Source organism: Sinohyriopsis cumingii, chromosome 14 (assembly GCF_028554795.1).
Source record: "Sinohyriopsis cumingii isolate HCF-2022 chromosome 14, ASM2855479v2, whole genome shotgun sequence".
In the NCBI taxonomy this organism is placed as follows: Eukaryota; Metazoa; Mollusca; class Bivalvia; order Unionida; family Unionidae; genus Sinohyriopsis; species Sinohyriopsis cumingii.
The window spans coordinates 118,762,865-118,786,521 of NC_142974.1; the positions used below are offsets into that span (position 1 = coordinate 118,762,865).

General features: G+C 33.8%; 2 protein-coding genes and 1 long non-coding RNA gene across 6 annotated transcripts in view; all 3 read left to right on the forward strand.

The window, feature by feature from the left end:
• The window catches only part of LOC149784698 (uncharacterized), a 192,562-nt gene that overhangs the window by 58,424 nt on the left and 110,481 nt on the right, over window positions 1–23,657 (forward strand). The window lies entirely within an intron of this gene.
• LOC149784699 (uncharacterized) overlaps window positions 6,184–23,657 on the forward strand; it is a 72,098-nt gene continuing 54,624 nt past the window's right edge. The window contains exons 1-2 of the mRNA XM_089933337.1: window positions 6,184–6,385; window positions 10,451–10,711. Of these exons, the coding sequence (XP_089789463.1) occupies window positions 6,184–6,385; window positions 10,451–10,711 (463 nt within the window). The remainder of the gene's footprint in view (window positions 6,386–10,450; window positions 10,712–23,657) is intronic.
• LOC149784700 (uncharacterized) lies at window positions 20,232–21,717 on the forward strand. The gene is made up of 4 exons (XM_089932736.1): window positions 20,232–20,351; window positions 20,677–20,898; window positions 21,210–21,419; window positions 21,590–21,717. The coding sequence occupies exons 2-4, from the start codon at window positions 20,774–20,776 to the stop codon at window positions 21,597–21,599; spliced, it is 345 nt and encodes a 114-aa protein (XP_089788862.1). The 5' UTR covers window positions 20,232–20,351; window positions 20,677–20,773; the 3' UTR covers window positions 21,600–21,717.

Genomic DNA, 23,657 nt, shown 5'->3' on the forward strand with positions numbered 1-23,657 from the left:
ATTGAAACATAGCTGAAGGCTTATGACATGCAGGTTACTACCTACTTAGGGAATAGGATACAAATATTTCACTGAGTGGATACACATACAACTTTCCAAAGAGACGACGTGCACAAGCCATTGATAGATAGATAGATAGATAGATAGATAGATAGATAGATATTCAACATTTTTAAATGAACCAAACCTTGAGATGTTTTAGAATGCATTCATCTAGTCCAGAGCATTGATAGCATAGTTCTTATACTTTGGAGATTGAAGGGAGCTGTTTTAGAAGAAACAAATGTATTTTCATCCTACCCACTATATTAATGCCATTCTGCTATACTGATACTTCATACATGGAAATGAAACATTTACCAAGGTGAAGTTAAGGGAATGTTATTAATAGTGTGGCATACAAGTTCTGATTTTGCAGGTCAAAGGGAAACATTTTTCTTCCTAGCGAGTCAAATATGTGAGATCTGGTACAATAACATAAAACCTAATGAGTTAATCTACATATGTATATCAACAAATATATCCTGCCAGCATCAAGTAGTTGTTTCTAAATGGAGCTAACAGTTTTTGGTTAAAAACGTCAAATGTTTTAGTAAATGTATACAAATTTGAATGGCACGACAACTTATTCAGGCCATCTACTTATTATAGCAAAATATGCCCACATAAGTGATCGGTGATTAACCGTGTCAGCAAGTTTTCTTGAAATAAGTCTCATTAAAATTTTTAAACAGGCGTGCAAGATTATAGACAAGGAAAGAGTCACCAGAACTTAAACATATCTAAATGCCTACTGAATATAACTAAATATATGATCTTGCCTGGTTTGACTCAGTTTCATTTTTCTGTTTTTGTTGAGAGTTTGCATAAATGAAAAACAATGTTTTGGTAGAAACATTACCTCCAAGAATATTTTTTTAAAAATTGAATGAATTGCTATAATGGCTTCAAATTCCAATCAGAATCTGTATGTTATGCCTACCGGTACTAAATTTCATTGTCTGTTTCAAGTAACTTTGACTTAATCTTCATTTCAACATTGTGTGCAGTGAGTCAAATGATTACAAATGGGTAAAAGATGAAAATCTACCAGCAGGGCATGCAATTCTAACTGGGTTATTTCATTTAATGTTAATATGCCCAACAAATTCCATTTGTCAACCAGAAATGATTTTTATTGATGCTGCTTACAAACATGTTAAAAAAATGTACACAAATAATTTTAAAATAAGGTCAGTTACTGGAAGCAAATCAGATCTTTGAACCCACTCAAAATATATAAATATCCAGTCTGGTTTTGTCTTACTTAATGGTTGTTTTCAATAGCATGCTTACAGTTCCAGCCTGGAGGATGATGAATGGACAGCCACAAAGTAATTTGACTCTTCCTTGGGTAGAGACCTAAATTATGAATGCAATTTATGTAATGCTTAGTACATATTGTATCGAAACAAATATTTCAATCCTACAATTAACTATTGTTGAACATGTTGCTGTATTAGTAACTATTGTGTATTGCTAGAGATAAATATCAGATTGAGTCATTGTGAATTATATGTCAACAGAATGAAATTTGTTCCAAACATCCTCCCCCAATTGAGAATAGTGGTTTGGGAAACATGATGGAGCAAAACAAATTCCTTGGAAATAGCGATATTATTGAATGTTCTTTGTTTATTCATAGAAAAGGTCTAGTAGGGCCAAAGAACTGTGAAGTTCCTGTTATTAGTCAAAGTCAAATACGTATACCCTACCTGCAAAATGATGATAAAAAATATTTATGTGTGAATTAGTTTTTACGGTTTGATTAGGTAATACCGGTACAAGATTTAGTAACATCAAAGTTCTTTAACAAACCAAATGGTCTCCACAAGTGTTAATTGGTAACCTGATTTGTACTTATATGACTTCTTCACTACTGAGTTGATTTGAAGTGAACTGTTTATTTTATGGTGAAGACAAATTTATCATCAAAAAGCACATATACAGTTTCTCAATTCCTCCATGTCGATGTATCAAAATAGGAAAAAGTTATATCCCTTCATCACTGCTTCTAACAAGCATGTTAGATATTTGTTGTTGTTGTTGTAGGGTTTAGCGCCATTTTTCAGCACAAGATATGCTATAAATGGCAGTCAGTATAACTGGTGTTGGAAGAACCCGGGAAAATCACGGGGAAAACCACCAACCCACGAGAAGCTACTGGCATGCTTTCTCACGTACCCACATTAGCCAAGCCTGAGACTCAAACCCACGCAGACAGAGGTGAGATGGCAGTGATCCGGAATGGTGAGTGCTTTAGACCACTCAGGACCCCCATGTTACAGATTTACTAGAATGGAAGGGTGATGATGGTAAATAATATTATGCTAAAAGGACTTCTTTGATTGGATTGATGAAAGAGGGGAAAACATTGTATCAACTAATCCAAGAATAATATATAAAAAAAACTTGTATAAAAGAATCATGTTCCTATCTTCTGATTAGAGTTGGCAATAGAATTTTATTTAAAACATTATCTGAAACTGCAAGGTATTTTTAGAAGCTTGGAGTGGAGGTTGGGGAGGGGATATTCGTTAGAGGGTGCTCTTCAACAATGTGTGGAAATTTAGTCTCAGACAGTAAATAAAAAACAAAGACTATTAGCTTCCCTTCCATGAGATGTTGTGGCTTGAAAGCCATTTTTCAGTACAGGATAGACTATACGTGTTGGCCATTATAAGTGGTACAGGAAGAACCCGGGTAAACTCTGGTAAAATCCACCAACCAACCCAAAACTACCGGCATAATTTCTCACATACCCACATTGGTCGAGTCTGAGGTTCATACCCAAATGGGCAGAGATGAGATGGCAATGATCGGTAATGGACAGCGATGTAGGTAACTCAACCAACTGGGCCATCCCAATGGTTTCCCGTGATTAAAATTGATAAAATTAAAATTGATACAATTTGCACGTGAACTTGAATAAATATGAAAATACTTTAAGTGCTTTCGTTTGGGAAAGACTGAAAACAAAACTTAACGAGGTCTAAATAAAATATTGGTAATACCAGTGGTAAGGGTTGTAAAAATGTATCATTTAGCCACAGGGACTCCGATTTTTATTAGAATACAGCACGTGGTTTAAAGATATTCTCGTAATTGTGCCCATCCTAGTCACTAAAATGCTAAAGGCATTTAATACATGCAAAAACGTCTAAAGTGTATAAGAATCTAACCCGTCTTTGCAGTAAGCAAAATTGAAATCGTTGACAATACTCACATACGCTGCTGCATACTTTATGCTCTTTGTGCAACATGAACATTCTATATATTAAATGAATGCGTAGTTTTATAATTCATAATAAAAAAATGGGCAGCCTAAAGTTAATTTTTATTGAGACTGTATGAACAAACCTGTGCTCGAAATGTGTTGTGTGCTACCAAGACGACCACCATGTTTGAAAGAGCGTCGGTAGCTACCGAGCGTCTGGGAGCGAGGCTAAACCGCCAAATAGTCGGGTTTTATATTATTTACCTTTCATGAAATATGGACCGGAGGTCCAATGAACGTTGGCTGTGTATTATTGCGCCAACAATCGCCCAATGTTAAAGAAGCTCGAGCTGTTAGGAACGCGTAGCCGGATTTGGTAGCAGACGACAAGAATCATGGAGTGCAGAAGTTTACATGCAAACAGGAATTTTGTTTGAAGTAATCAGGGTAGCATATACATGTAATGTTGAACATCACTGGCAAATATTGGCGAATGATATATTCTACATACTTATCGTTTAACTTTTTTTTTTTAAAACTTATTTTAATTTCCACGGGTAATATTAGGGCTGCTTGTTTCCGTCAGTAAAAAAGATACTTGCATTTCCATTCTGCTAACTTTTAGAAGGGGAGCGGGTGTTTTTAGCAACTGTTCTTTTCTAACTAGTGACTTAAATGAATGCAGATTCTTTATATTTTCGAAAGAAAAAGATTATGTTTAAAAAAAGAAATACTTTACATATAATTATTTAATTATTTGCCTGGCATTCTATCCTTCATGTAATTTTTCCCTGGTTTTTAAAATAGAAAATATAATTTCAATTTACTCTCATACCTTGTGCATGATTATATTTGATTTTATTTGATAATTTTTCCCAACAATCAACAGCTTGAATTTTGTATATGTTAAGCACTATCATTTTATGTTAGAATCTTATTTTCTTACTGCTTTTACTGAAAGCCCGAGGTTTGAACCTAATATTGTGTAGGTCCCGATCCCGTGAATAATAACTGATCTAGAGGCAAACATCAGTTGTGTTTGTTTTGAAATTTATCTTTTGTAGACAGTAAGTAACTTTATATCATTTGTATGTGGTTATAAGGTGGGAAATACCTAGGGGCTAAGTCTCCTGGGGTAAGGGTTATTTCGGTTTCCTATATTAATTTGAATTTTCATGCACAGTTTGCATCCTGTAGTTTTATGGTGTGGATCTCAATATTTTCCAAGTCATGATATAGGAGCAAAAAAAGCAACCAACAAAAAAAAAAAACCAAACAAAAAAAATATTAGAGTAGGGGCGGTCCCTGTGGACGAAATAAGTTACAAGCATGAATCTCTTTTTTTCATGAACGCTACGTTCTTAATATTTCCCATTTAATTACCCAAGGATTAAGTCTTTAGGGGTAGGGATTGGCCATTGTTGTAAATGCCCGTTGTACCTGTCAATTTTGTCTTTTCGTGCCGAATAAGTGTGTATTATGCGTATAGAACGTTTCTCAATAGTTTGCATGATATGACCCATGAGACGATTCATTTTAGGGTGCGGATAGACCCCGCGATATCACACTATGTGATTTCTTATTAATACTTGGGCTATAAATCACGTATCAGCTTCTCATGCGTTACTTGAAATTTATGTAAAATCACTGCTACCTGTTTAGCCCTCCCTTACTTGGAGCGAGGTAATTTTTCATTTTATTATATGGTCAAGCATATCGGCATGTAATATTTATACCAGATTAAAGTGGCATATATGTTACTCGATTACCGTTTATTTATTACTGTTTTTCTTTTTCAATTAAGCCAGTAGGTTTGAGCATCAAGTAAAAATGTTTGCATACTGCGAGTGAATAACGGATACATTTCATCTCGTTGACAGAAAAATTGTTATTTTTCAAGATTCACCAATGGTAAAAATAGTTTTTCACCCACTCTATGAAAGGTATATGTTATTCACTCGATTGAAACAAATATTCTCTATCTATTGACTGAAAGTAACAAAAAAACAACAACATGTATTTCACTCCAATCAGTAGTTACTTATTAAGTTATTTATCTGAAAAAAATCCAATAAGTGTATTCATTGTCTATACGAAAATTATGGCATTATTATTATTATTAGTAGTAGTAATACCAAATAATATGAAACAGCAATTATGCTAATAGTAAATATAATAAAAATAAAACGACTATTACGATAATGATGGTGGTGTCTAAAATCACGACTTTAAACAATTGTTTTAGGTCAGAAATAGATATATAGATGTGTACGAATTTATTTTGAATTATTTACTAAAAGTATATATGTCTGTATTTTCTATTCGTTTCCTTATGACTGTCATTTTTGTCCACAGCCGGCCGTAAACCCGACTACAATGGCGTTGTGGTGACAGAAGATACGTTGCTGGTCATAGACGGTAATGCGAGGAATCTCCAGATGTACAATCGACATGACGGTAAACTGTCTACATCACACAAACTGGAGTCCTATCCCACGGATGTCTGTCTTATTAGCAAGACGGAAGTAGCTGTGTGTCTGGCAGGCAGTAAGATTGTAATCCTGTCATTGAAATCTGTAGATGACGTAAAACGGGTCAAAACATTAGATGTAAGCACAGGATTTTATTCATGTCATTCAGTGGCAAAATGGAATTCAGACAAACTCGTTGTCAGCGGTAGGAAATGGGACGACATGTTGTGTTGGTGCGTTGTATCGATTACAGATGGACGTCTGGACTCAACTCACAAGGTCTGTAAAGGGTATGATGGTTATACTCACTTGGCCATTAAAGACCACACAGTCTACATCTCGTGTTGGACTTCAAACTCCACTACTATTAGAGGTGTGTATGCATATGACATTTTTAATCCACACACACACAAGTTTCTGTATCAACACCAGGAATTATTAAGACCGTGGTCGATAATGGCTGACAGGGATTATGTGTACGTGTGTGACTCTAACAGAACTTATCAGCTGACAGACAGCGGTCAACTAGTGACCATACACACAGTGTCATCAAGTGTCAATGGAATATTCTATGATGACCAGCATGGAGTTCTTTACACCACAAGCTGGATGAGTAATGTGATCACTGTCTACAGACTGGAATATTCACATCAGTCAGGTAATTCCATTTTATTTTATTTTATATCACACGATAAAGAAAACTGCATACTTTTTTTTATTTACATTCATGAATGAATTCAATTTACTTCTAAAAACAATATAAATGAATTATAAATGTTACAATTATAACTTTATTATCAGACAAACATATTTAAAAGATGTCAAATAAATTGAAAATGAAATAAATAAATTAGTTTTTATATCATGATTTTAATTAAACGTACCTCAGTTAAGATGCTTAGAAATTTTTATTGATTTTAAGTTTGAATAAAATATTATTGGTTCATTTAAGATGTAATATTAATATACATACATGTACTCAAGTCCATTCAGTCCTGATTATTAAGTGATATTCATCTTGTTTGTCATAACAAAATTTTCATATAAACGTTTTAAATATCAACTTTATGTGACAATGGCGGCTGGTTAGTAGTCGCAACATTTTCATTCTGGAGTAATAAACGTTTATCCCAGAAGGGGGCGCTTTCATTGATTTCTCCTGGCACGCGACATTGACTATAGTTTAGACTGGGTGACTCTCATGTATACAGCTTCCAAACGTCTCACGTATTCTGACAGTTGTTATAGCATTCGTGGTTATGGAGAGATTTTATACTGATTTTGCAGTGGGATTTTTTTTTTTTTAAAGTGATTAATTGCAATTAAAAAATACGTTTAATCAAATTCTAAATTTTTTGTGTTGATTTGTATGAGCACAACAGGGGACCAGTCTAATGTTTGCTACACCAGATTTGAATGTTCTACGATGGGCGTCATAGTTATAGGATCTGTTTACATTTTCAAAGGATGCAATGACCTTAAATGGCACACTGAAAAAATAAGGCTGTAAATGTGTGTAGTTTTTAGTTTAATGAATATGGTTGATAATTCAAAAAGAAAATTTCTTATTAAGAATATATACGCTACATGTTCGTGTCTCTGCAGTAAAATTTGGCAATAGTGTTATTAAGAAGACTGGTCTGGCTCCATACTGTTATGAATCATATCCCATCTCACCGGTCTTCTAAAGTATTTACATGGCATAGTTACCTTAGTACAAACAAGATGATGATTATTTAATCTTTTGAAACTTTACAAACTGTAAACCAAACCTTGTTACCCTCTGCATTTTCGTTTCAATTTGGGGGAGGAAAAAACTCATTAATGGCATGCAAAAAGTACAATTACTTTAGATGTACTTAAAGCACTAACATATGAGATGTTTGATTATGGATTTAATTTTTTTATTATTATAGAGCCATTTTTATTTAGAAAACATTATTTTGGGTTATTTGGCATGTAATTAAACAAATTATAAATATCAATTTTATTTAATATTCAAATTTTGTGATCCAGAGAATTATGTTACTGTAATTTGAGTTTCATACACTATTTTGATTATGCTTGTTATAACAGTTGGTATATTGCATGTTGTATATATCAGCACGATGATACTTAGTCCCATAAATCAAACCACTTAATCTGTATTGGTACTGATGGATGATTTGCTGACTTCATTCAATTATCATTACAGGTGTGGGACTGATTTATCAGCCTACATTATCTTGTGCCCTATGATGTACTGTCTATAAAGTAACGTTTCCTTCAAATACAATCAGTACTAGTCACCACATGGGCTTGTATAGTTGCTTAAAATTTACTCATAAATTATACATGTAACATATAATACTAATATAATAGTAGTATAGTAAATGTATGATTTATAGGTAAATTGTAGGCAATGATATTAGACCCTGTGGTATCTAGACATAAAGTTTTAATATAAATATAAGATTTATCAGTTGGGAATATGGAATCCAGAAATAGTCGGGGAGTATCCATTTTTTTAAATTTCATAAAATTGTTGAATTATCCAAAATGTCATTTTTTTCTAGCCCATGATTACAACTACGCCTATTTGAGTAATGGTCTTCTTATCTCTGTACCATAGCAAAGAACAGGGATATTGCAATTGTATCCGTGAATAAGTCTGCATGCCTGTCCATTTCTTTATGACAAAGCTTGTCATTACTTATCGTCTCATAGGATTTGAATGGTTTGCCTAAATATTTGTATAGGTGTAGGGTAGGTATGTGGTATTTGTCACTATGAAGTCTAGTTTAAATTGGGGAATACTCATTTAATTTTTCTGAAGAGGGATTAAATAATCTCTGCCACCCCACACCTTACAAATATATGGTCAATTCTTTATTTCCTTTTCCCTTTTTAGAGGAAGTTTATGGAAAAATTGTTGAAGAACTTGAGATACCAACTTTTTGAAAAAATATATTTATACAACCGATCTGATGTACTTTTTCTGATTTGAGAGGAATATTCTTATATTTCATTGCTTGCAAGGGGGGTAGGAAGGATGATGTATGTTTATTTGTCAGTAAAAAAATTTTATCGCCAGCATCTTTTCAAGTGTGTAGAAATGCATTTCTGTGACTATTTACAACTAGCATTGTATATATTAGAATTTATATTGTATTTTTGACTCGTGTGACATACTTAAGAAAAAATGTCAAGTTTCTAATTAAAGTCAATGGACAGTAATATGTTATGAGTTAAGTTACAGCTCAAGCTTTTTTGTACAGATCTGAATGACATTGATATGAGGATGTGTTCAAATGACTGATATGAGGATATGTTCAAGTAACATTGATATGAGGATATGTTCAAATGACTTTTTGATTAGCCATTCAGATTAGTGCTTTACATATATGGAAGTGAAAAACTTCATTTGGAATGGTAACATAATTTTCCATAAGGGGACATCCATTAATTATGTCAACAATTTTTAGGCAATTTTTTACCCCCTCCCCCCATGTCAGCAACTGTCAAACTTTCAGTAACCCCCTAATATAATTTTACCCCCCCCCCCAAACTAACAATATTTTATACAGCTGGATTTTATGCTAAAAATAGAATTATGGAAATTAAAAGGTCTACAAATAAATTTTAATACATTTTTTTTTTACTTGTATAATAGTCAAGCTCTCAAGTTTCCTAGGCTCAGTTATCCATCCTTCAAGGGATAGCTCATGGACTTCAATATATATAGCATCTATACATATAACATAGATGTTATTTAATAGAAGTCCATGGATAGCTATACTATTTAGATGTCTATGGCTCAGTGCAGTCTTTGAATTTAATAACAGCTTCCCTTAAAAATCTGTCTACAATCTACATTGAATAAAAACAAAATATGATGATGCAAGACTATGACTTCCTTGGCAAGAGCTCAACCGGTTTAGGATTAAACTGGTGGGCTGTTGACGGGCGAGCGAGTGTGTGCCATACCAACGCACTGACTAATTTCCTGTTTTTTGATTTATTAAATTTATTGTAAAAAATAACATTGTTGATGTCAATTTATCTTGAACTCCACCCTCCCCCATGTCAACAATTGTCAAACTTCTTCAAACCCCCTCCCCCCATTTTGTTGACATAATTAATGGATGACCCCTAACAAATATGCAGTGATTGATTACTGTAAACTAATGAAGATAAATCCAAATGTCTGGCAGACCTGGGGACTTTATTAATGTCCATAGGTTACTAGAACCTAAAAATGGACCTGGAATTCCAAAGTTGGAAGAAACAGGAACATTTAGCTTGGGCTCTGCAGTTTTGTAATTAGTGCGGGAATTGATTTTATAGAAAATAAAGCATAATCATTGCTGTTTAAAACAAGACACTGGATATTATAGGAATCATTAAAAGAATTTTTAATTATCTTTATTTTTATGTACAAGTGATGGGTATACTTTGGAGTTGAGGAGACACAGATTTGCCTTGCTTCAGATGTGCACCTTTGAAAAAGCCTGCTAGATTTGCATTGTCATTTTCAATTCCTGGACTTCAAAGATAACTTGTTTTAAAACTAGTTATTATATGTATTCTTATTGTTTATTACACTTTTAGAAGCTGGTACTGCCTTCTCTGACAAAAATAATTTTCCTATTTTAAAACAACATACGTTATTGCATTTTGGACTAATTGAATCTACTGCCACAATGTAGATACTATATATTTAATTTATCCATCATTTGCACAGGTATTCCATTAGAAATTTTAAACATGGGTGATAGATCCATTCAACTTTTTGAAGAGGCTCTAAAAGATGGAAAGGAGACAGTATACAGCATACGAATTATGGTTGTTGGACACATTGGTGTAGGCAAAACAACCCTGGTCAAGCGCCTTCTTGGGGAGGAGGTCAGCATTTCTGAGAGATGTAGCACAGAGGGCATAGATGTCTATGTCAACTGCTGTGATGTTTCTTTATTGACCCATGAGTGGACAAGGCGAACAAAAGGTATATGGGCATGCAAAATCAGAAAAGATCCACATTTCTGTATTTATATACATGCTGTGAAGTGAAAAATATGCTGTTATGTGTCCATTTTAGTATGTTTTTTGTGTGTGTGCTTTTAAATAATGCTAACTCTTGTATAGGATGCTGTTTGTACACAAGTTACCTATTTGCTTTTAATTACAATTGGCTTACAGTAAAGCATTCCATTGTTTCATATTAAGGATAGTATTTGTTAGGAAATCTTCCTGAGAGTGTATAGCAGCAGTGTGTTTAAATTAGCAGCATCAGAGAAAAAGCCCATCACAATGCTACAAGCCATGTTTGATTATGTTTGCTGTGTGTGATGCCTTCCTGACTCAGTTTATTGATGTCCAAGCTGGATGCTCAGTCGTGATCATTATCTAGACCTGTCAACAAAAACTTGCTTGAGAACTCTGAAATATGCTCTATAAGTATTAAAATGGATTAGCCATGTTATATTTCCAAGTTTTATTTTATGCCTTAGAATTCAATCTAAAAGCACATAAGCTGCAGAAAAAGAGCATACATTGGTAACAAAACCTTGAAAATGGAGAGATTGTTAAATAACTACATTTCACAAATTAAGTGAAAAATGTACACCCCGAACATTTTATATACTTCATTTTGATTGTCATTACTCTGTCATTATATTAAATGAAAACAATTGTCGTGATCTATGAGGTAAAACTATCCTAACTGATTAGAACCACCCAGTTAAATAGGTAAGACATGCAAATCATGCTATATTTACACCCCTAGCCCCCACTTTGATTATGGAACTTTTTTATGGGGTGTAAAATAGGGACGGTAATTTTTGCTAAAAAAAATTGGAGATCCATGAGATTATTTTGAAAAGTACTTTTGTGGATCCAATCGCACTGGAGGTTGTTACTGTATTTTGAATTTTGAATCAATGTTTGAAGAGTAATTTACATTGAAGTGTGCATTTCAGAAGGCCTGGCCAAATGTGACGACTAACTAAATCAAGGACAAACTGTCCACTGCTACAGTTTTGGTAATATTGGATGTCTTCACAGACAGTCTATTTCAAATGTCAGAAATTTTTTATGTAAGATACTGCCAGTCATGAAATATTGATATGCACTTTCTCTTGCTCAAAATGTGTGCAAGGTAAAAGCAGTCTGTATATTATGCGATTAAAAATGGCTTAGATAATTTAGTTCAGATTTAAAAGAGCAAATATGTGGCTGGCAGATGTAACAGTTCCAATGTCATACATCATACTGGGTACAAATCACATGGTTAGTATCAGTCCCTACAAATTGGAAGTATGCTTACATTTTATTAAACCTTAGTAAGGTCGAGAAAAGTTCTTTAAAAATTTTCTTTTAAATCCTAATTTTTTCAGCTTGGAGGTATGGAATTGACTGAGTTGTAACTACTGTATGTTCGGTCCTTACATTCAAGATAATAACCCTTATAAAGTCTTTTCCAAGTCCTTACTAGATATTTTCCTAAAATGGTACCCAAAAATATCAACACCAATTGCTAGCCATGCACAGAGTGTGGTAACTGTAGATGATGGTAAAGTCCACTTATTGTGTGGAAACTATTTGTTTTGAAGTAACTTTGACCTTGGCTTTTGACTCCAAAATAGATAGGATTCTTTCCAACCACAAATAGTAGCCAGAAGTTTGGTAACTGTATGTTGTGAAGAACTTTAGTTACTAGCACAAATCAGCTTTCTTCTGTTTAAGTCGTCTTGACTTTCAAACTCTGAAATCAATATAATTCTTCCTTTCCCCAAGTGCAGACTATGCACAGTTTCATAATTGTAACCATGGAGAACTTGAATTATTGCACAGAAACTTTTGTCCTTCTTTCAGTCATAGGAACCTTGGCCTTTGAGCCCCAAATCAGTAGTGTTCTTCCTTCCCCCAAGTGCAAGGTATCATAAAGTTTAGAACTGTATATGATTGACAGAAATGGACACTGTGTGGATATTACATTGGTAATGAATAGTAAGACGGATAACATCAAAACATAATACACTTCGCCTAATGGTGGGTACACAAGTCTTGTTCAGCAATGTTGAGGTTCATGTAAAGTCCATTTAGAGGCAAAAGTAGAAATATTGTTTTCATACTTGTTAATTTTCAAGCAAATATGGCGTACAAAAATAATAAGTATACATTGTTTGGAACAATAATGGATTAGAAATTTTAGATTTCAGATGAACAATGGACAGATGTTGGACATATTTATGTACATATACTTTGAACACCCTATACCCATACCCTTTAACATCCTGGAAAATTATTTTACAAAATCATATTAAACAGACCTTATTAAATTATAAAATAACATTTTCATATGGTTAACTTCCTAGTAGAACAAGGGACTTAGAACTTATTTCATTTCCTGGATCAATTTCAAGCATCCCACATAATATTGTATCTGCTTAAATTCCACTTGTTCAGTTTATGAGCATCTTGAAGTGACTTGTGTTTTTTCACCACATGTACATATGAACAGAGAAGTGGACATTTTTAGGCTCTAATATTCATGTTTGACTACATTGTATGTTAGTAACACAGTTATTTGTTGTTGTGTGCATTGTATCATTTAGTGTGCTTTTTCCTTTGCTTTGTGTAAATGTACATGTGTCTTTCATCCTATATGCACCTTTTGGCTTTTGGTCACCCTCTGTTGCATGCTAACCTGCTTTGTAACATAGCTACATGGTGAGTGGTATCAGTACTAACACCATATAAGCCATTAACCAGGCAACTTTATTTACAGAAAGACCTGGGGGTTCCGGTTGGAAGGATCACACAGAATAATTTGTTTGTGAACATTTGTATTTTTATTGTATCATTCTTAGAGAGCTCAAAGAGCAAGGAACATATTTCCTCTGCAATAGAATTTGTTAAACACGGTCATACATGTCTTGTCTTTATACAACGGCCTGAATATTATCATTTTTATGTACTGGCATTTCTGTGATAATGTCGCACAAGGTCTTACAGTGTTGGCCTGACTATTTAGGTGAAGTAGCCAGTTGCCTGGATCTCCAGGCTTTTAGGGGTGCCAAATTAGATGGAAGTGACCTTCATTTTTTGGGGTGATGGGTGGTGCTTCAAAGTTGTAGTCGGCCTGGAAACATTACACTTCAACTATGGCTTAGTATATTCATTTGTTTGAATTGAATTGATATGCATATTAATAATATTTGGGTGCATTTGTTTGAATTGAATTGATATGCATATTAATAATATTTGGGTGCATTTGTTTGAATTGAATTGATATGCATATTAATAATATTCGAGTGCTTTGTTTGAAACGAATTGATATGCATATTAATAATATTTGAATGCACTTGTTTGAATTGAATTGATATGCATATTAATAATATTTGAATGCATTTGTTCGACATTTAAACTGAATTGATATAAAGCAGAATTGAGCTAAGTCAGGCCAGTAAAGATAAAATGATGATGTGGACAAACTCTTGAGTTAAGAAAACTTAAATAATGTTGATGAATTGTTAGATGAAGCAAGTACAGATTTAAAATTAAAAGGGCATATAAAATGGGTGAAAACATTGTTGACAATGACTTAGATATTCTAGCTTCATAAAAAAAATTGGGAATTAATGCACATAACATGTTGGATTATGCAGTTACTGAGTTGAAATGAGAATGCATGTTAGTGATGGTTATACTTATAATTACTTTAATGGTTTAGCTTCTTATGATAATTATGGGATTGTGTTTCTAAGGTATTGTATTAAATGGGATTAAAAGTTAAAATGTCAGTCATGCGCAAACATTGCATTTGTTGTTTAAGCAAATAAATGATCTATTTGCAGCATATAGAAAATTCTGAGATATGAGATTTAAAAGAAAAAATAGATTTAATTCAGCATAGAATAACATCATAAAGATACATGTAGCTTGCCAGAAATAATTAGAGACAGAAATTTGCTAATACAAGTTTTAAAAATACTGAGTTCACCACTCACTTTCACCTAGGGTGGCCATTTTTTGAATGGTTCTATAGTGGACAGTCCTGTTTTCAACTGGTGTGTGCCGTATCAGATACTAATACCGAATGACAAATGAATATTACATTTGTTTTCATTGGTAATATATGTAATGTATTCAGGATCGTGGTTAAGATTGTAGATATACTGGTGCTGCAAATACAAAGATCGTATTGGACCTATCCTTGTGTGTTTCCTCATAACACATTTACATATGGTGGGTCAGGATTATGTCAAGTTTAAGAACCTAATTCTTCCTGGCCTTAATGTAACACTTTTTACACGTGTGTCTAGTGGTTGGCAAGGGAATGTCTGGTATTCTCATGTACCACCATTGGTCACCCTACTTTGACGATATAGCTCAGTTCCTATAGCAACTGATATAACAGTTGATGGTTTGTTTATGAGTTTTAAATAGAAGTTATATACTTTGGAAGAAAGAAAAACATATTAAATTCCCTAAATAGACAGTGTCTTGTTACATGGTGGCTATGTACTGAATTTTTTAAAGACTGTTTTCATGACTGCCATGTACTCACTATAGAAATGTCTATCCTTATAGCAACCAGCTAATATATTACAGATACATCTGAACTATTCTGGACTTTCATGAAATCATCAAATGAACACTGGCTCATGTTATATCAAATTAAGAGTATTGATTAATTGATAGATTAATGGGGGTGTCCGAATCTCTAATGACATTGTTATAGGATTGGACCCCCTGCAACTCTTTTATCCATTAACTAATGCTGGTAAATGCATTTGTAAAGAGCACCTGTGAAGTATAACACAATACCAGTTTTATTGATATTGACTTTTTAAAAAAATTGCCTTAAATGTAATTAGGAGTGAAAATTAATATATTTATTTTATGATGAAAATAAATTGAAATGTTTTTCAGACAATTTCAATTCTTAAGTGCAAAACCTTTTGTCAAATCTACAAAATATGTGGACTGTTCAGGTGACCTAAATGGTTAGAGCATCCACCTCGGATGTGCGAGGTTGCTAGCTCGAACCCCATCCAAGTCATGCCAAATACTTTTAAGAATGATTTTAGCAACTGCCTTGCTAGTCACTCAGTATTAAGATGTTTGTGTTAGGACTTGTCTGCCTGGTGTCATGATAATGTGGCTGGGTGGGAAATGATGCTACATCACTATAAACTGCCACACTGCAGACACTGTAGTGATAACCTGTATGAAATAAACCAACTGGCCAAGGCATGGATTTGTCATGGATTCTGGTTATTAAAAGCCGTGTATTTGAAATCCCCCTCTTATATTACAACCTTTGAAAAATCCACACAGAAATAAGAAATCCGCACGGCTAAGAGGTGGTTTATTGACCGAAATATTTAAATTAGCCCGTACGGGTTTTCAAAACCCGTGTCTTTATATGTACAAAGAATAACAACACGGATTCTCTTTGGACATGGATTCCGTGTGAGCACATATTTTCTTGCAGACATGGGTTCTCATGGTGCAGATACGGGTTCAGGTGCAGACATGGGTTCTTCCCGTACAGACACGGGTTCTTGGTGCAGACACTGGTTTCTGTAGCTGGTATAATGGGGTTGAAAAGTTGGCATTTGTTTTAACACGATGCCAACATAACAATGAAAGTTAACAATATCATATAACTAAGTATGTTTGATCTTTAAAAGATATATTCGGCTTTATTCAATCTCTAAGGAAATTGTCAAGGAGAAAAATTATCACAGAAGTATATGCAATATTTTTTGATTTTTTTAATATATAAACAAAAATTGAACTGTAACAGTCTTAATTTCTGGATTTGTAATAAACAATCAATTATAAATATGCAATGTTTTCTTTCTTCATATTTTGTTTCATATTTTATTTTCCAAATTACAGACACACAAAGAACACGACTTTATTGCCACACTGCAGACACCGTAGTGATATGACTGAATGTTTTTAAAGCTACATTATGAATCCAAATCACACACACACACAAAATACACGACAGATTAGGATTGGTTATTGCCATGATTGCAACACATGGTGCAAACAGTCTACACATATCAGGTACATATAACTTAAATTATGTGGCCATGCAAATTGTTTTGCCAGATGAGGTATTTGGCAGCTATGCAAATAGATTTTTCCCAGTTAGGGTAGACAGGAGAAAGGCAAATGGTCTTGGACAAAATATATTCTCTTGTGCTTAAAATATATCAACTCATCAAACCTTTTCTGTTCAAAATATTGCCTAAACTTCCAAACTTTAACCGGAAAGTAACAAATAAAACAAAAATAATAATTAAACAGTAATTTTAAATATCACAATCTTCTTAGCTGAATCCCGACAAGAAGCCAATAACGTCGTTATCTACTTTTGTTGAAACCCAAAAGGTGATTTTTGTTTTCCTAGAATCATGAGTTACAATAACAGTATTATCTATTAAATTTCCACAAAGTCCGTGTTCACGGAGATGGCTAACAACGGGAGTTTGGAACATGTTTTTAGTCACATCCTCTTTTGAATTTTACCGAAGTAGACCGCATGACATGGAAGTGAACATGTACTTGAAGTGATTCGACAAACTAGGACAAAATCACAAGTTAGGCTCAATGATAGAGCAACTCTGAAGTAGTAATAATTTAAAAACCTTCATTAGGTATTGTGCACTGAAATGGTTAAGTAAAACTAGGTATTTGGTCAAATCAAGCATGTCAAAGGCCAGGGAATCGGTACCCTCTATTTTCGATAACCGTGGAATTTTTAGGCAATATCAGCAGACAATAATTCGAAGCCAATCAGAACACAAAAACGGGGAATGTTAATTTTTAATCTTATGAAAAATTCATCATAAATGCCATCATTAAGTAAAATATTAAAACAAAATCAAAACACCTCATCACACTTCCATGGTAATTTGTAATGAAAGATGTGGATTACATCTTTAGATTTAAAATTATGCTATTGTTTTTACCCTGCAAATAAAAATAAAAGACAATACAAATATTCATAATAATACCGCTATAAGTGCATCACTTATTTTTGCATGTCCACATATTAATTCATTTGCCAGTCCATTAAGTAAGAATAATAAGAATTCTTATATGAATTAATTACCTGAATGCAGTGTACACATTACAGGTGTAAAAACAATCAGTGTGGTAGACCACAACAGATCATACAGACAGGCACATGGACAGAATGGTAGGCTCAAATAAGAAAAGGCAGGTTAATAACCTGTTAATTGTAGTAATAGCTGAACAAAATACATTTGTTTCATTGGACTAGATGAACACTATATCACTTACATTTCGGAGAAAACTGTACATAGTACATACAACTCATATCTTATCAAATGTATAGTATATAATATGATATAAATTTAGTTACCTGATGATATGGGACAAAAGTCACATTTTCCCCTGAACCTAGATCACTAAACTCACATCTCAGTATCTTCAGAATGAATCGGTTGGAATGATTAATGTTTATCGCAAATATATTGTTTGGACTGTACTTGTTTATACTAACATTTTATTTTTCAAGTGACCAATATGAAAGTTACCTATTCCTTGTCCTATACTTAGAACAAAGCAGTATGAACAGTAATCAGGGTAATCATATTGCAGAAAATGAAACAAAACAGGGAACCCTGGTTTAAAGTTGCCTAATTGAAAAAATATGCACAAAGCAAGTTATAACATTATAATAATAACTGTTGACTTTATTTCAACTAGCAATTAATAATATATAAAGTAATTAAACAATATATAAATATACCTAGTTAATACATGACTAATTAAATAGTAAATTACATGATCCTGCTGCATAAGCACTATGCAATCAACCATCAAATAAATACAGTAAGTACTCCACTCTACATCTATTCATATTTAGCATTATGCAGACCTTACCTTTCTGCATCCAAAATATTCATGGTAGAGTTAGGAAGCTCGGTGATTGTCATACCACCTACAGTAAGAATATCCTATCTTCAAGATGCCATTGATGCATATACTGGGTTATTTCAGTCTTTTTTGACTTAGTGTTTTGTTTAATGCAAGTTCAAGGAACACTTACTAAACTTTCGCTATTAATGATGAGACCGTAATTGGAGCTGTTAAATACAACGCGCCGAGTCAAATGGCTTTGTTTGATGGGAACACACATTTTCCAAGGTGAAACTAATATTATCTTCTGATGTTAATATTTTATAACAGTGTTTACAATAGCCACTGCTTTGATCCTGCAGAACATCCTCTGAAGTCAAGACTTTATAGGGAGAGGCCATTTAATGTGGGGGGGGGGGAGGCAAAAGCACGTGTTTTGAAACGTGTTTCTTGCTCGGACTTTCTTATATAAAGGACACTGTTATTCCTTTTCTTACTTTAAATAATTCGCGTTGGCTATACTGTAACATCTCGTATTTCAAAACGAGGCACAATTCCCGCCTTATAAGACAGGCAAAATGTGGCGTATTATAGAAGGTGTTCAGCCTCCGGAAAAAAGCAAAATTTGAATGAAAATGACGTAAAAGAGAGGAATAATTTTTATGATAGGGAAAAGCGTAATCGGACGTTTCAGAAAACATGGACAAGGAATGGCTGAATTATGATGAGGACAAGAACGTATTGCAGTGTAACTGGTGTATGGAATTTGCAAAAACAAACACAGAGAAAACATCCAGTTTTGTTGCGGGATGTTCGAATTTTAAAATTGAATCGGTAAACATACATGAAAGCTGTGGGCAACACAAAAAGAGTTCAGAGAGAAAAACAGATATGCAGATACCATTAGAAGACTCGACCGCTGGTAAGATCTTGGAAAGTTTAAATCGGAATGTATTTGACCGGCTCGTTAATTTGTTTAGAAATGCACATGCTATCGTAAAGAACAAAAGACCTTCACTGATTTTGTATGGATGTATCAGCTCGATGAGATGAAAGGAGTTGATGTTGGAGAGACTTACAGGAATGATAAACAGGTTGTTACATTTACTCACTACATGGCTGAAAGCGAAAGACAGATATTTGTCAAAGGTGTGAATGAAGCAAGGTTTCTTGCAATAGTGTGTGACGGTTGTACTGACAGTTCAATTCAGGAGGAGGAAATTGTATATATAAGAATTTGCAAAGATGGAGAGATTAAATCATTGTTCCTAGCAATTGATAGTGTAGAGAAGGCGGATGCTGAAGGGATCCTTAAAGTGATTACCACTGCACTGGATAATGCTGGAATCGCTAATTGGCAGAACAAGATTGTTGCATTTGGTAGTGACGGAGCAAGTGTAATGATGGGCAAAATGCTGCAGTTGTATCTAAACTGAAAAATATCCAACCAGCTTTACAGGGTATTCACTGATTTGCACACCGGCTTGAGTTGGCATATAAAGATGTAGTGACAAAAAATACCCGTTACACAAAGATGAACACTCTTGATGGGACTGTATTATTACTACCACAACAGTCCCCTCAATAAAAGTAATTTAAAGAGGTCATTTGCTGCTCTAGACCTATCACCAGTGATGCCAAGCAGGTTTGGAGGCACACGCTGGTTACCGTACACTGAGAGAGCTCTTGACAGCTTCTGGATAGGATATACAGTCATTAAGAACCACCTTGAACAGGTATTAATTTTTAATTTAAAATTTAAATAGCCATTGAAAATATAGAAAGCAGTTTTAAATGCACGGATCTGTCACTCGCATACAATGCAACTGAATTGTAATGTAATAAATTATCAAATGAAAATACGTTCCATTCATAAGTTTAATTGTACAAAGTTTAATTGTAAACATTGCTTTCATTTATTAACTTATATTAAAAGGATACGTTTATTACTACTGTTTATTTATTTTTTTATCCATATTATGTTAATTCTTCCGTATTTTTTTAAAGTAAAAAATAATGTTAGATTTTAAACAAAAGGTTTTTGTTTTGTTTTGTTATCAGCTTCCTTCACAGAAAGGTGCTACGTCAGACGCACTTGGAAATGCCAAAGGTTTCTTGAAAATAATGAGAACCTGCTACATTGAAATTTGTGCTGTTCATGACAGATGTTATATCACTCCTGTCTAAACTGTCATTAATGCTGCAAGACACGAGTGCTTCAGTTGCTGACATCAAGCAGAAGTTGGATGCCACCATTTCCATTTTGAAGAAGTACAAATTCAAGTATGCTTAGCTAATTTATCATCATCATCTGCAGACTGTTACATTCAATACTTACTTGAATCATACTGATTAGATTATATGCAAAATTAATTTTACAGCTTATCTCACAGATTGCTTATTATATTGATCTTTACATATTGTAATTGCAATTTTGTAATCAATAAATATAAACAACATTAGGTAAATGCAATCATTTATGGTTTTAATACTCATGTCGTTTCAGCTGTTTTAAGAATATAAATTGTCATAGCACACTTTTACATTTGCATTACAACAGTCATACATTGTTCTAACCCCTGCATATTTTACAGGGATGGCCCTCGACTTAGACAGCATGGCAGTATCTCTATGCTAGCAGGTGTAGACTTTGGTGAAGATGGTTTGATCCAAAGGACCAGAGAGGAAGTGACAACATCCTTAATCTTATGTCTTGAGAACAGATTTAGTGATGCTGATGATGGTGTTGTAGGTGCATGCAAGATAGCTGACTTCAAGATATGGCCAACTTCACAACAGTTCAGGTAATCTCCAATTACTGTTTTCATCAGACAGTTGATGTTTTGCCCATTTTTGTATTTTTATATATCGATTTATGTAGTTATTTAGATGATGATGTCCAAATGTTATAGGCATCATATTTCTTCAGCACTGAACTATTTTTCTTAAAATGCAACTTTTTGGTTTAATACAGACTTTGGTGATGATGGCGTGGCAATTTTGGTGGAGCATTTCCGGCCAGTGCTTGTCTGTGCAGGTGTGGATGCTGATGCAGTGGAATTGGAATGGGATTAAATTATTATTAAAGAGATTAGTCTACAGCAAGTAGGTGTATATTCAAATATTTAAAAATTAATACAAGAAACAGATGCCAGATTTATTAAAAATTCTTTATTTAGCATAGTATCTTGATTACAAAAGGTAACCATTTAAAGAAACAAAGAAAGCTTTTATAAAACAATTCAATATAAACATTATTTAAGTACTGACATTACATTTTTCTTTATGTAAATTTATTCAGATTAATATTTTCTTAATGTATTCTGTTATCTTGCAGTTACAAAGACATCTTTGCTTTGACTTTGCCCACAGTTGTAAAATCATTTGCTGCTGACTGCAAGAATATTCTGGCATTGATTGACCTTATACTTATACTCTGCTGATGCTGAGAGGGGTTTCTCAGAAATGAAAATGGTGAAGAGTTACTGGAGATCTTGTTTGGGACCTTGGGTTCTGTCCGACCTACTCTTTATAATCTAACATACAAATGACATTCCAACATATGATCCATCACCAGCAATACATTTGTGGAATGTTTCAGGGAGGCGGGTAAAGAGGCCAGAACAAACCCCATATGGACCCTTAATGCAGGTAGAGGACGAGAAAGGGCACCTGGATCCCTTTCTGGAATTGGATCGAGATTATCTTGAGAAACAAGAAATGCAAATTGACTAATTGATGTTTTGAAGTAGGATTTATACTACTGTACCTCTGCATTTCATATGATAATGCTATTTATGAAATAAAATTGTTGTTAATCTCAATACAAGTGTGTGACGTTGTTTTGTGGACAGGACTAGTAAATGTTTGGCAGAACTAGTCATTCTGGCTACAAAGAAATTTGTGTTAAATTCAAGCCCTGATATATATATATATATATATATATATATATATATATATATTGATAAGCATGTCACAGGAATGGGTCAGTTCCATCAGCTCATATGGTAGAGCACTCAACTGGAGATAGGGATAGTCCAAGTTCAAGTCTCTGTTCTGTTGCAAAGTTTTTTCCTGTGATATTTGGTGACTGGTGGGATAATGCAGTATAAGCATATCATACTAATAAAGGAGATGACTTTGCTTTGTATTGGGTAGGTCAGCATGATCATGGATACTGAAAACATTAGAACATGTCTTTGAAAAGCAGGGGAAATATGTCACAGAAATGGCTGAAGTATTTTGATGAAGATGTGACAGTGGAACACCCGTCTAGAGTTGGTGAGGGTTTGGATTTGTGCCACAGTCTGGATGTGAATATATAAGAATTACATATGAAATAATAACACAGGGACTGAACATTATGGTAGTCCGAAGTCTGGGACCAATTTATTTAAACTGCAGACCAGTCTCTTTATAAGCAACACTAGCCTGTCAAACCTTTAATGGTTCTTATTTGTTTGGTAAATTGAAGAAAATATGCTTATTAATGCTTACAATTTACACAAATGCAAGTAAATGTTGAGTGATAATGAGAGGTTGGTGGTGTAAACTTTGACAGGAAATCTGAAGATATAATGTAGAGTATGCTGATCACCAGTCTAAGCATGATCATCATCAATCAAACATTTGTTTCTTTTCAGCCACAGCTAAAACTAAACATCAGTTGTATCAGATTACCAAATCTTTTATTACTGACCCCATCAAGTAGCCTGAGTTTTATTTGACCTTTCCCATCCAATTTTAGACATTTAGACAACCAAAATATAAAAATATCTAAGGGTGGGAAAGGTCAGAGGGACCTTGACTCTGTGCCAAATGAATTGGTACGTTTGGCGCTATGGACTGCATATAGATTAACTCGATGGGGGTTTTCCTATCTGTTTCACTGTTTGAGTCTTGATTGGTAATTTTGTTCTGTTTTATTTGTGTGCTTGATACCTTTTATTGTAAGAACATTTAGACTTGCAGTTTTATTTAACTCTAGCACTATTCAAAGAGGACTATTGCAGACCTTTGCAATTTAGGGTCATACTGGTCCT